This window comes from Prinia subflava, chromosome 10 (genome assembly GCF_021018805.1).
Source record: "Prinia subflava isolate CZ2003 ecotype Zambia chromosome 10, Cam_Psub_1.2, whole genome shotgun sequence".
Classification (NCBI taxonomy): Eukaryota; Metazoa; Chordata; class Aves; order Passeriformes; family Cisticolidae; genus Prinia; species Prinia subflava.
This window is the reverse complement of record NC_086256.1, coordinates 7,398,737-7,412,527: the sequence shown is the minus strand read 5'-3', so window position 1 is coordinate 7,412,527 and position 13,791 is coordinate 7,398,737. Positions and strand designations below refer to the sequence as shown.

Here is a 13,791-nt window from a genome sequence, read left to right as displayed (position 1 = left end):
CAAAAATTAGAAAATGATGTTAGAAATATTTCCTGGAGAAAGGCAGAGACAAAAACACTAAGAGGATTCATAATCAGAGATCTGTTTAATATTGAAATATATAATTAAAAATATGCTGGGTCAGCCTATGTCATTTCCATAGCTGTGTTTCACAACTGAGCCTAACTACTCCTAAAAAAACCTCACTCCAAACCCAGTAAAACTCATTCTATAGTTAGGAAATAAACACTTCACCTGCTGGAGTAAACTAGGATTATGCATACAAGTTGTTTCATGTTCTTCAGTGATCAAGACCAGCAATGGCCAAGTGTAATCAGGCCTCATTTACATGACCAGAGATATCTGCTGATGCTGCTCTTACAGATGAAGAGAAAGGGTTTTTTCCAAAGCAGATCTGACCTGTATGAGCTCTGAACTCAGTGCCCCGGTGTGGCAAAAAAAAAAAAAAAAAAAAAAAAAAAAAGAAAGAAAAAAGAAAAGGGATAATAAAAAAGTTAGTGCTCTAGAAAAAAGGAATGGCACACTTGTCATCAAGGAAGAATAGACGTGCCATTGGGAAATGGACTGGAGCCCAGACAGTGTCAAACCCATCTCAGAGAGCAGTTTTACAGCATCAGCCATAACTCACTCAGTCTCATTTTCTAGAATACTTTATTGAAGTCTGCAAAAGTTTGAGAAAGGGCATGGAAATGCTCTTGCTTTGCAATCTTTGCCACAGAAGGTTGCAAATAGCAACGTTACAAACCGTGGCTCTCCTGTTTGCCCCTGCACAGGGAGCTTTAAACAGGTGCAACTTGCACTTTGCTCTCCTCCTGTGGATACAGCTGAGTCCCCATGATGTGTCCAGCTGTCACTGCTTTGACCCTGCCAAACTGTCTTACAAGCAAAACTCAACCTCCTTACTTCTCTGGAAACATGGAGCAAACTTCTCATTTCAAAAGCCAACTTGACTCTCTCACCCCATTCACCCCTCACCAGCTCCATTAACTCTGTTAATAACCTGGAAAGTAGATGGGTTGGTGTGGTTTGGGGTTGGTTTGTTTGTTTGTTTTTGGATTTTGGTTGTAGTTTGGTTTTTTTTTGTGATAGACTATCATTAGCTCCATGCCAACTGGATCTGGAGACATGAAAATCACAGCATTTGGGAGGCTGCTACCAGGCAGGCTTCTTCCAATTTATTTGACAAGCTACAGTCAGCATCAATCCCCAAAGCAGGCAGCTGATCTGAAGGAGGGAACAGGCAAAGAGGAAGGATTCTGGGAGCAGAGGTGTGATGAAATGGGAACAGAGCTCAAAATTAATCCACAATTCATCTCACCTTGCAGCTTAGCCGTGTTTCTGATGCACGAGAAGAAAACTTTTTTCATCTCAAAATCAATTGTGACTACTGAAATCTGGGAAGAGGGGGTTTAGAAAAGTTCAGGATCATTTCAAAGAGGAGTTCCATTGTTTGAAGCTTTTCCAGATCCCTCAGGAACAGGCAGATTAGACTGATATTCCTGTGAATAGGGCTCACTCACTCTCACAGAAGGCTCTGCAGTTGACAGCATTTTGTTTCGTAACTTCTGTCCCTAGTAGGAAACACTGAGGTGGGCAGCAAAGTTTGGGCTTAGCTGGGGAATATCCTCTGATCTAGAGTCTGATTTGCAGAAATCTGAGGAAAGGCATGCAGAGGAGACCTGGAACAGTTTGACCTGCACCAAGAATGTGAGAACACATAAATCTGCAAACCTGAAGACCAAATAACCTCAACTCCTAAGAGATTTTTAGTCATTCTCCTCCATGTTTCTTTTTGCCTTTTTCCTCCTCCTCAGTGGAAAGCAGAGAGCAACCACCCTTTCCTAGAGGCAGCATCACTGTTATAGGAATACCATGAACACAACCTGCCTAGCACCACATTCTCAGGCTTTAAAGTGCAATTCTGCTCAGAGAAGTAACAGTTTAAAGGTACATTGTCACCACACACACATCTGCTCCCTGAGGGGCTTCATTATCCCTCTAATGTGCAGTGAAGGAATACCAGATCTTTCCCCCTCCCAAGTGTCTTTCAGTCATGCCTGCTTAAGTTTCCTGATAAAAACACATATTTCCATGGTCATTAGCAGAGAGGTTGGAAGGAGGGAGCTTTATAAGCTCTCAGTTTATGCCTCAAGACCAAAAGTACCAAATTAGCTCTTTTTTTTTCTTTCTTTTTTTAAGAAATTCTGCAGCTAGAAAAGTAACTGGCTTTCCTGCTTCAGGGTTTCAGCTGTTCACCTGCAAGAAGTACAATAGCTGCACTTTTTACTGCTCATTAATACCCGTGCTGTGCTGTACAGCTCCAGGACTGATGGAGGTCTCTGCACCTTGAACCAGCCACGCTGGCAGCACCAGTGCAGGGATTTGGCCTGCATTTCACACTCCCCACGATCCTTCTCCACGTGCACCTGAGCTGATTGTGCTCCCAGCTCCCACCTCCCCCCGTGCTCCAGCTCTGAAGTTGTTTATTGCGTTTGCTGGCGTTAGCACAGCAGCAAACACGACTGGAATCCAAATCAAACCAGCAGCTCTTCTGAGAGAGAGAGCTCCTTCAACAACGCCTGCAGCCAAACAAAGCAGGGTGGCGATGGCCTGAGACCTTCACAGAGCCAGACAAGGGTTTGCCAACAGAGCTGGGCAGCCCATCACAGCCTGCTTGGAAAAAACAAGAGGAGGAGGCAGATCCCACCCCATCCTGAAAGCAAACCTCAGAGTTCCTTGTTACTGCCACCCTGAACACACACAGCCACACACCCCCATGTTTTTGTATCTCAAAACATCCTTCCTCAGGTCCTATCAGCTCCTCCTTCAGTGAGTCTGCATCTCCCCATAACCAGAAGTTCACTTAGCCACAGGTGACAATGTCACCAGCTCAAACATTATCCTGTCACCCGTTAAACAGAGTTACTCTGAAACTTGGCTCCCTTTTAAGAGCCAACCCAAGCTGTGACCAGTGATATACACAAGTAGGGGATCTGAAAATGCTTCAGGTTAATAATGAAGGAAAGGTCTGCTTTTCCTCCATTTTTTTTTTACTAATAGCTGCCTCTGCTTCTCAGAGCACATCTTCCCCCCAAGATGCCAGTGGTGGCATTTCCTACTCTAAGCTCTACAGAATAATCACACTGTTTAGAAAATAACTCAAGTCTCTGGAGTTCTCACTTTCTCCATTTGTCAGTAGAAAACGAGACGTTTCCTCAAAATATACAATAAAATAGCCTCTAGCAATAGCCTGCAATGCTTCTCTTTACAATTCTTTTATGAGCGTGAGCACAGTCTCCTGGGAGTGCTTTCATAATCATTTATACAAATGACAGAAAACTAGGACAATGAGAAGGAAAAAGGAAAATGCAGCCATCATGCACCCAGTTGCTTTGAATAGTCTGCAGAAAAAGGGGTTTGCTCCGTGGCAAAAAGAAGTTCTCCTCACTTGCAGGCCTAAATCAGGGGACCACAACCTTCCTAAGGTGGGACATAATGCTGCTCCCAGAGCAACCCAGTGCAGCCCATTGCTCACACTCCTTCTTGGCTCTCTCACTTCTCCAGGACAGTTCTCTGAGCCAGAGTTGTATTCTACATACGTTAAAATATCACGTGGTTAAAAAGGTAATACCCAAAAAGACATCCTGCCCGGGGGATGGGTGTCCAGTTCTTAACTACCCTCCTGTCCTTCCTTCACAGCACAGTTTGTCCCATCTGAGGGAATTTGTGGTGCTCTGCAGGAGAGGCAGCTTTCAGGAGAATCTACAGCAGCTCCTTTCATTGCTGCTGCTCTGGGAGGCTGTCACCCGCTCCCAGCGTGCTGACATTAGGTAAGAGTAATGATGGTCTTTGAAAATACACCATAAAATTGCTATGAAAACTTGTTTCTTCTGTGTACATTCTAAATTTCTACCTGTGCGGGGATGGAGAAGGGGCTGTCGACTCCTATATGCACAAACAACAAAGCAAGGAGGTACTGAAAGAAAATCCATTTGTTCCAACACTTCCCCCCCTCCTTTTCTTTTCAATACAAATTCAATCCTCCCTATACAAGGAGGGGTGAACTGGTGCAGCACAACATAATGGAACAATTTCATTTCACTGAAACTCTCCAAAAGGCAGAGTCCTTGTGAGACCAAAGCCTCTAACACCGAGAAGGACAGACTCCACAGTCTGTTCCCTGTGCCACCAGAAACACATTTCCTGTCTTGGCTCACCCAGAATAAACAAATAAATAAATAAATAAATTTATGGAGCCACACGTCCAAGAAGCAGCAAGCAGAAATGCATCCCAGAGGGGTGCTAAAGTATATAATAGCTGTATTTGTCTTCCTGGATATGCCTTGGTACAAGACTACAAAAAAAAGGAGGCAGGATCATTTGTTGTGCTCAGGTTTTAAGAGATTTCTGAGTAGATCTGTTAAGCTGGCACGATGTTAACAAAACCCACCTGAACACAGCCAGCTTTTGCCTTTCTGGGACAAGAGTCTTCTTTTACTAAAAGAGCAGAGAGGCACTTAGAAAGTGGTGATGCAGGTGAGGATCGATTTTACTTCAGGATAAATTCCAGGCAACTTTTCTGCTGCTTCCCCTTTCTTGTCCAGCCATATGCAACAAAAGCTGGGTGGTTTTTTGTTGTGGTTTTTTTGTTTGTTTTTTTGTTTTTGTTTTTGGTTTGGTTTGGTTTTGGTTTTGGTTTGTTTTGTTTTGTTTATTTCAGAAGAGATTATTAGGATTTGATAATTCAGTGTTCATCTCACTGCCTCAGGTACTTGCAGCACCACTGCCTTCAGAGGGAGGTATCCAGCAGGGTAAATCATAACAGCCCAGGGAACTGCCATAGGTAGAATGGAGGAGGCTTGCTGTAACAAACACATCTTCCCTAAGAAAGCTTGGATGGGGTGATGCTGTGAAAATGAGAACAGCAGACCTGGAGTTTGTGAAGAAGGCAGCAGAAGATATAAAGAGATGAAAATGTTGTTCTTCATTGCTCTGTGTTTGATATCCAAACTGAAAACAAGCATCCAAACAAAACGTCCCCACAAAAAGTACTAGTGCAAATCATTCCATATCTGCATCTTCTCATATTGCTGAGGTAATGATAGTCTCTAAAACATGTTTTAGGTCACTGTGTTATGGCACTGGAGTTAACAACATGCTTCCCTCAAGGAAAATGGGCGGGTTGCTGTCTAGAGACCTCACTCTTGAGTGTGAGCATGATATAAAACAGGGAACTGCTGACAAAGAAGTAAGACTTGGGACATCTGAGTTTTATTCTCTAACTTCTTCAACCAATTTCTTACCCACTTTCTATCTCTTTCTCAGCATGACTGCAAGCTTTTAGGGTTGTGGACTTCCTCAGCAGTTACCCAACATAATGGGACCCCAAGTTTTTATCAGGGTCTTTGGCTAACCCTGGCACACAAAGGTCAAACAGTGTTTCTAAGGAAGTTTCTCTGCTGGGACGTTGAATACAAGAAAATGAAATGAGAAGTCAAATGTATCCCCAGTGCCACCAGTTCAAAGTCCAAAGGAAAAAAAAAAAAGGCAACAAACTGATCAGATCAGGCCAAGTACCTCTGGCTGGTCTTTATCCTTTAACTGAAAAGAAAAGCAATCTTTGCAAAGTGATAAAGCCACCCAAGAATGGCTGCAGTTGTTTCTTTTAAATGAACCAGAGAGAGCAGATGGTCTCCTCTCATACTGTCACAAAGGTCAAAATTAGCCACCTCTAAGACTAGCAAGTTCTTGAAATGCTCAAATGCTTGTGTCTGGTCCTTATGACTAATCCACTCTTCCAAACAAGAAAGGTCAAATGAAGAACATCCCTACAAAAACTGCAACTACTCCAAGCCATGGCTGATGTGTAATGCTCCCAGACATGGTGTCAACAGCTGCTCCTAAAATGCAGTGAGTCAGCCTTTCAAAAGAGCATGCCAGCTTTCACTGTTAGAGCTTTCATATGGATTATATTTACTCGCCAGGGTTGAAAAATATCCTTCTTAAGCACTGAAAATATAAAATGTTTCCCTTACAGATTTCATCCCTTTTGCCCAGGCAGCTGCCCGAGAATGCCTCATGTATTTATCTGGGAGCAAAACATCCTAGCCCTTCTTTCACTTTCCTTTTCACATGCTGACAGCTAAACCAAAGGCAGGCCTCTGTTTTCTGAAGTCATGTACAAATGAGGAATTTCTGGTCCCTTTCACAACTTTTGCCTGTGAACCACAGTCAGCCTTCCAGAGAGCTGCAGGGTCATGTGTTTTGCCCAACAGACAGGGCACAGAGACACACGGGAATCTCCTTTGGTCCCATACCAGGCGTGTGGATACAAATCCCTTATCCATCCCCTACTCTAATCACCAAGCTCCCTTGGATACTGTCATTTAAATAAAAAGGCCTATTGGAAATGACAGGTGAAGAAAGCAGCCCAGGCATGAAATGCACTCTAAAGTATATTAATAGAAGGTTGCCAGACAAAACGGCACAAGGCATTTGATCGCATCATCCTAGGCTTGTTGTTCATGCTCCTTTGCATCTGGCTGCGTGATTCCTGCCAGATTCTTGGCTGGAGAAGCAGACTAGGAGATTTGCCTGCCTTCCCTAACCCGTGCCGGGCTCAGCTGCAATCACACAGAGCACTGAAAGAAATCCCTTTGAGTTGGGATTCATTCCGAACATGTAAAACCCAAATGACTGCTTCTCCAAAGTGAATCCCATTTCACAGCAAGTAGGTTATTAGTGTGGAACTCCATACAAGTAGCCTGCATTCAAAAGCCCTCTGCATTATTAATAGAAGATGAGCTTTTGACATCAAAGGAGAACCATTATGTATGCTAAACGGTGGCAAAAATTGTACCCGCACTTCAAACCTTTTCAGTGCTTTGTCCCTTGTAAATCAATCAAGGTTGACAGATGCTTTAAGGAGAGTAATCTTTTCAATGATACTGTCAATGGATAACATAATGGAACATTGTCTCTGTGCTGTGTGAAGACATGGAGCCAGTCAATTATGGACAACACTTCATGCAGCCGCCAGTTTTCACTTGAAGTGCTGCTGTTGAAGTATTATAATCCCAACAAATGGCCGCAGCAGCACACAATGTAAATGAGACCTCCTGAAGCTTTGGAAAATTCATTAGTGACAACAGTGGCCCATTCCCACACTTTCAAACACCAGCCTGGTAATGTTAACAATGCACTTCCCCCCTTCCCTTTGAGCAGGCAGTAGGGCATATTTACATACACTATTTTAAGTCTTCAGCACATTTCCCTACCCCCCTCCTTTTGGATTCCTTTCCTCTCTCCACCTGATATTTCCAACGAGTCACGTAACCCACATGGCTGGAGCTGGAAACATGAAAACAGACCTTCCTACCTGGAGACGTGTCACTTCACACCTGTCAGACACTCTGTGGCTGTCCCTTTTTCCAACACTTCTACCTGCTCAGCTGCCTTGGGAAGAATGGCCTGGATGGATGGCAGGGGAAAAACTTCCAGCCTCAAGAGACCAGCAGGATGTCAGGGAGAAGTGGAATGCACCCAGTGCCAGTAGCACCTAGGTGGGACTCTGGGCTCCAGAAGGGAGAGACTGTGCTGTTTATTTAGCTATTGGTTTCTATTTCTTACATCATCTTCTCAACAGATTTTCCCTTTGTCAACCAAGGCTTGTGCTAAAAGGAGCACTTAAACTCCCACAGTAGCAAAGAGAAATCCCACACTTGAGCACAGAATCTCTCAACTCCTATCAATTGCAAGTTTTCATTGCTATGATCTGTGAATGCCCCTTACCCATAATGTGTTTTTGAAACAATCAGGTGCAGAACAGAAACTCAATCACTGAGGTCTTCTTGAGTAAAAGAAGCTGTTCCTTGAACCCAACTTCCCCTTTCCCACTCTCCAAGTTGTAAGTATTGGGCAATTGTAGATCCTCTTCCAGAACAGTTTTCTACAATAATATCAAAGCATTTCAAAAGCACACATTCCCTTTGCCACAACTTTCAACAGATGTTATCTAACCTTTTCTTTCAAGCTAATTAATTTATTTCTATGTCCTATTTGCATATGATTATTTAGGGTGTACAAGTAAAATACTCGATAAATTAATATAAACAATGGAACAGTAAAGTTGATCCAGTTGATCAAAAGACAAAAAGATCTGAGAAAAACAGGGTGTGCCAGTAATTCAGAACCAAAGGTTATTAAACAGAAGATGAAAAACCTGCTTTTGTCCATGTGTCTGATGACGTACATAGGATCTCAACTAACCACTGGTGGATAAGGTGGGAAGATGGTAGCTAATAATAAAATTTTTCAGTAGCCTTTTATTCATACTGAAATAAAGTTCACTCAATCGAATAAAGCCAGAGATTTATCATAAAGGAAAAAAAAAAAAGAAAAAAAAGAAGAAAAAACCTAGGAAAAAATAATTAAGAAAAAATAACTTACATAAGAGAAGTCTTCAGCATTCTGACAGAGTAGCTTGGGAAAAACAGCTTGTCGCTGAAATCTTTCCTCATCTTCAAAGATGTTCCCATACATGAAGCCATTCATCATGGTGGAGTGGGCATGGATGTCGATATAGAACTCCAGGTTAATCTTCTGTTGAGGGAAAACAACAACAACAAAACATTCAGCACGAGATAAATCATAACTGAGTTATGCAGGTGAAGCCTCCTATAAATCCAGTCCTGCCATTCTTGAACCCATCCATGGTGCCAGCATCAGGGAAACCACATTAAAGGTCTCACTGTGAGGCACCCAACCATCCCTGCCTCTCCGTGGAGACATGTGAAATACAACAAAGGACCATGACAGACATTTCTTTACCTTTTTTTGAGAATATTGGAACCTTTTGCATGGGACATTGTGCAAAATAGAGCCAAAACATCCTTCATTGTGATACAGGGCTTACTGCCAGTGATAAAAATATGCACCTTCCAGTTCTAGAGCACGATTATTTGGGCATAGCTTTGCCATCTCTGCACAGTTCTGCATTGAATTATGCAGGTGTTCCCTTCTGCCAGGGGAAACAGGCTCAGAATTGTGTAAAAAAGACTCCAGTAGTTCCTGTGCAGTTTATTTCTCTGTATAAGGAGAAATACTGGAAAGGTTTTGTCCTCCTCTGCTTTCTAGCAGTAACTCAACAGAACAACTCTCCAAAGCAAGTGCCTGGAATGTCTCTCTGCTTGTAGCTCCCTGCAGGATTCTGCACCAACTCTTGCTTTAAAAGAGGACAGCAGGACCCCCTAGCACAGAAGTGCCTGCTCTCCCCACACCCTTCCCTTGGCATCAGTGGGAAAGAGGGAATGTTCACCTGGATCACTGCCTGCAGTGCCATCAGCAGCACTGGATGGCTCTGTCCAGCGCTAAAGAGTGGTACCAGAGCAGATGCCCCTGAATTATCCAGTTTCCCCAAATTCTTACAACTCCTGGACCTGAACAAATGACGTGAGGAGCCCACCCCTGTCCCCTGGCCAGCGTAGGGCCACTGGAACCATCCTGGTGCCCAGAGCTCGGATGTCCCTGCCTCAACAGAGGGATGGAGAAGAGCTCTGTTGGCAGCACGGTGCTCACGGTGCTTCTCCCTGCACTGAAACTCAGCAGGAAGCTCTGCAGCCACAAACCTCTCCTGCACACAAAGCTTGCCCTGGCTGCTGGAGAGCACTGAGCTGTGTCCTCAGAGAACAGGAAGGCAGGTGGGGTTGTGCAGTTCATGTCACAGCAGTGTCAGCTCTTCTGAAGGGGGGAGTGTCACATACCACATCATTTGGTATGTGACACTAATATAATACAGATTTACTTTCCCCTGGCAGAAAACCAATGTATAATACACAGCGACTGTTTGGTTTAATTAAACAGCCTAGAGAGAGTAATAATGTATCTTATTAAGCTTCTGCTATGTTAAAATGTTAGCTAATGCAATATCAATATCTGACCATGCTTCATAGGAAAGGGAACATTTGATTGTGTTTGACTCTAATACAATAAATTGTTTGCTCCTGCCAAAACATTCTGCTGTGCTAGAGAGGACCAGCCCTGCAATAAAGCACACATCTGCTATTTGGAGATACAGCACTGAGGAGAAAGATTAGCATTGACAGGATGAAACACCACACAGGATTTTCTTGCTCTCCAAGCATACAGAAATTAAAAACCAAGATTAAGTAATACTATTTTCATGAGATAATTTCCCCGTCACAAACAGAATTTGATGAGATCAGATGCACACTGGCATATCACCATAAAACAGAACATGTTGTAGAGTCTCAAAACAGTGATTTGATGAAGTGAGCAGATAATCTAGTTAAACTGGGTATTTGTACAGCATGAATGTCCTTCACACAGAAGTCAGTGACCTAAGCCATACTTATTTTAGAACAACCAGACAGAATTCTTTATAGGAACATAGTTACTAACATAAAGTAATCAAGAAGCACAGTGAGATATGTAACAATAGACTAGAATAATTTGTGACTTAAAATAAATAAAATTGCTGATGTAAACTGCAGGATTTGTGGTACTTATTCATTCATACTTTTCAAGTTGTTTCCAAAAGAAGGTGTCCAAAAACAGAGATGCAGAGATATAGATTACTAAGATAATTTTCCATAAGCTATCCAGCAAGAAATTCACCTGCAGAACATGAGTGACCTGACTCTCAGCTTAGTATTCAATTATCAGGTTATGCAGTCTAACACAGTGTCACTGAAGTATTTTCTAAACTCTCCTAGGACCCTCAGTCAAAAAAATTGTTGGTACAAGTGTCACAGAGAATATTAGAAAGTCTCCTGGTGTGTTGAAATTTCCTTGAAGATCCTTTCTGTTCATCAAAGCTATTTGTAAATAATCCGGTTGCAATGGTTATTTGTGAGGGAACAGTGTCCTTCACAGATGTCACCTTCACCTAAAGATTAAGTTTCCAGATTCCTTCTTTGGAAGGTGTGACATTAAAGAGGTAGCTCATCACCCAAACAAGTGTTCAAAACCATTTTTCAAGTCATCTGTTTCAAGATAATTAAAAAGTAATTTCTTAAGTTAGCCCACAATAACTATTCAACTGGGGTTTTTTTTCTGATCTTTGTTCCTTAGCCTTGAACTGAATGCATTAAAAAATCTCTATTTCACATATTCCTGTGCTCTAAATTTAGTCCAAACTTGCAACTGTCCATCCTATTCAGCATGTTTCTAAACCTTGCTAGAGTAATTGCCAGCTAGATGTACTACTTCCAGACACTGCTGTGTGTGAGCAGGACAGCATTTCAGTGTTTCACATTCCTCCTCCTCACATTCATTACTTTATCAAAGGGAAACATGTTGAGCATTCTCCATTACAAAGCAAAATAATTCAGTGCATTGTTGATATAACACATGAGCTCCTAAAGGAAAAAGTCCTCCTATTCCCAGACACAAGGTTATTGTGGCCTTGTGTCCCTAAAAGGGACAATAACAGCCCAGTCACTGGGACATTAAAGTGTGCCAGCTCGTGCCTCAAGTAGTAGACCAAGCAGCAGATAATTTGTTTACATGCAAGCTTCACAAGGACTATGCTATGCTCCTGAACAATAATGGTATTTCTTCTTCCTCTTTAAAGTCATACATATTCATAGGTGCTTTACATGTAGGAACTATTTCCCCCACTGCCACACAAAAAACTGTAGCAAGGGAATAAAGTTTTATATTTCAGTTGAGGTTCTCTGGAAGATTTTGACATAATTACTGATCTCCAGCAATTCAGGTAGACTCACAGAATTATCATTTTATGAAATGCATAATGTCACCTACTGATGACAATTTCAGCCAAGGCAGCAGAAAGATGACCTTCTGAAATTGTTGCTCTTGGAGGCAGGAGAACTTTAGTGGGAGGATGAAGTAAATAAACATGTGTTTGCATTTACATGAGCACATGCAAACACATAACCCCCTGCTCGCTGCTGTCACACCCCAGGGGTATCTGCCAGTATCTACACACCCCAATCAGGGCTCCTATTGCAAGTGAGAGGGGGAATACATTTAGACATGCTTCAAAGTCTCATAGTCACATTTTCTTTAGCCTTTATGCAGAAAATAACGAATAACTAGGCTCAAATAGCTCTGGATGCCACAGCTGCCTTCTGAGAGACTTACCAGGTACATCCTACAATATGATATTAAACTCATCATTTTCTGCTTTAGAGGTGGAATGCAGAATGATTCAGATGCCTTATAAAAGTCATCATGCAATTTAATTCTCTCAAGTGTCTTTTCTTTGTGCTTACAAGCAGTGGCAGAGTTTTCCTCTCTCACACTGTTTCTTAAGCTAAGCTGTAATTACCTGGACGACCCAGGTCACAGAGTTCCAGAAAACAAAGGCATGCTCAGTCTTTCTTTTCTCTGAGTCTCAAAACAGAAATCACTTACTAGACTGGCAGTGATTGAACCCCACTTCTTTGGAAAACAAGATTCTCTCCCTTGAAAAGAATGGCTTTTATCTCTTCTTGCCACTTACCATATAAACCCAGCATAAATAAACAAGCAAATGTATTTCTGCTCTAGAGTTCATTTGAATCCCTATTGTTGTGACATGCACTTTCCACTGCTCTACTGAGTCAGCCTGAAGTTTCTGTCAGCTTGAGAAATGTACATATAAATTAGGGGGTGGTGAAAATGAAAGAAATCATGAATTAAGAAAAAGAACTCTAATTGTCAAGAGAGGAAAGAGTTAAAGTAGTACAGAAGCTGGCTCATGATGGCATGGAAAGTTTTGAGGAAATATATTCTCACTTGTCTGTGTTTTTACTTCCTTCACTGAATGCCTTTGTAAGGGCAGTAATTAAAGAGTAAAAGGAGAGAACTATGTTATTAGCTATATGATATGTGCTGATATGACCAAACTTAGATTTTGAACAGTGCAATTATGATTCTTAAGAAAACAGGGGTTTAATAAATAAATAAGTAGAAGTCCATAAATGCCATAATAAAAGGATAAATGTGCATTGAGCCCAGAACATGAGCCACTAGAGAGACAAGTGATGCAGGAAGAAGCCAGCTCTGTCCACCAGCTGTCACTTCAATATGGATTTTATTAATTCTTGGGCATACCATAGAGAGAGAGGCATCCAAAAGCCTTATCCACTCCAATATTTCATACAGGGGATGGGCTAAACTCCCTGCAATGTTTTATACAAGCTGCTAAAAGCATGGACTGTCATTTGTTGCAAGGAAGAGAACAGCCTGCAGGCAGACTTGGTACTCTTGCTGCTAAACCACTGTTTGGATAAATGGACATTCAACAGCTGGCTCAGCAGGAGGAGTTTGCCCCTTTTCATTCAGAAATTCCCAGAAAAATGGCTCTTTGATGCTTCCTCAGGTGTCTCTCAGAAGAAAACTTTGCACGTGTCTCCAAGACACCCCTTTTTGACATAAACACATTGTCACCTCACAATTAGTTATTCTGGCCACGCTTGCAGTGGTGACACCAGAAAACACAGGAGCACAACGTGCTCCTAAGGAAAATGAAGAAAAACTGAGCATTCAGCATCACAAGGCCAACAGTCCACATTCAGAAGCACCTTCCCTTTCCAGAGCAACTGAACTCTGCCCAGTGCTTTGAATCATTCTTTGGAGATGTGGGACACTTGTCTCCTTCTGACTCTCCAAGGGAACATGAGGTGGAATTCAAACCGTCTGGATATGGTACACACTTTCAAGCTTGAAATGCCTGAATTTGGATGTCTGGTAAGAGGAATTTTACCCAAATCACTTTTCTTACCTCTACCTTCTCCTCGTATTTCCTCCACCACCCCCAAAAAA

General features: G+C 42.2%; 1 protein-coding gene across 3 annotated transcripts in view; it reads right to left on the bottom strand.

Moving 5' to 3' along the window:
* The window catches only part of LOC134555496 (BEN domain-containing protein 5-like), an 898,337-nt gene that overhangs the window by 85,145 nt on the left and 799,401 nt on the right, over positions 1-13,791 (bottom strand). For all 3 annotated transcript variants that reach the window (XM_063407113.1, XM_063407114.1, XM_063407115.1), the window contains exon 10: positions 8,449-8,601. In XM_063407113.1, coding sequence (XP_063263183.1) covers positions 8,449-8,601 — 153 coding nt within the window. The remainder of the gene's footprint in view (positions 1-8,448; positions 8,602-13,791) is intronic.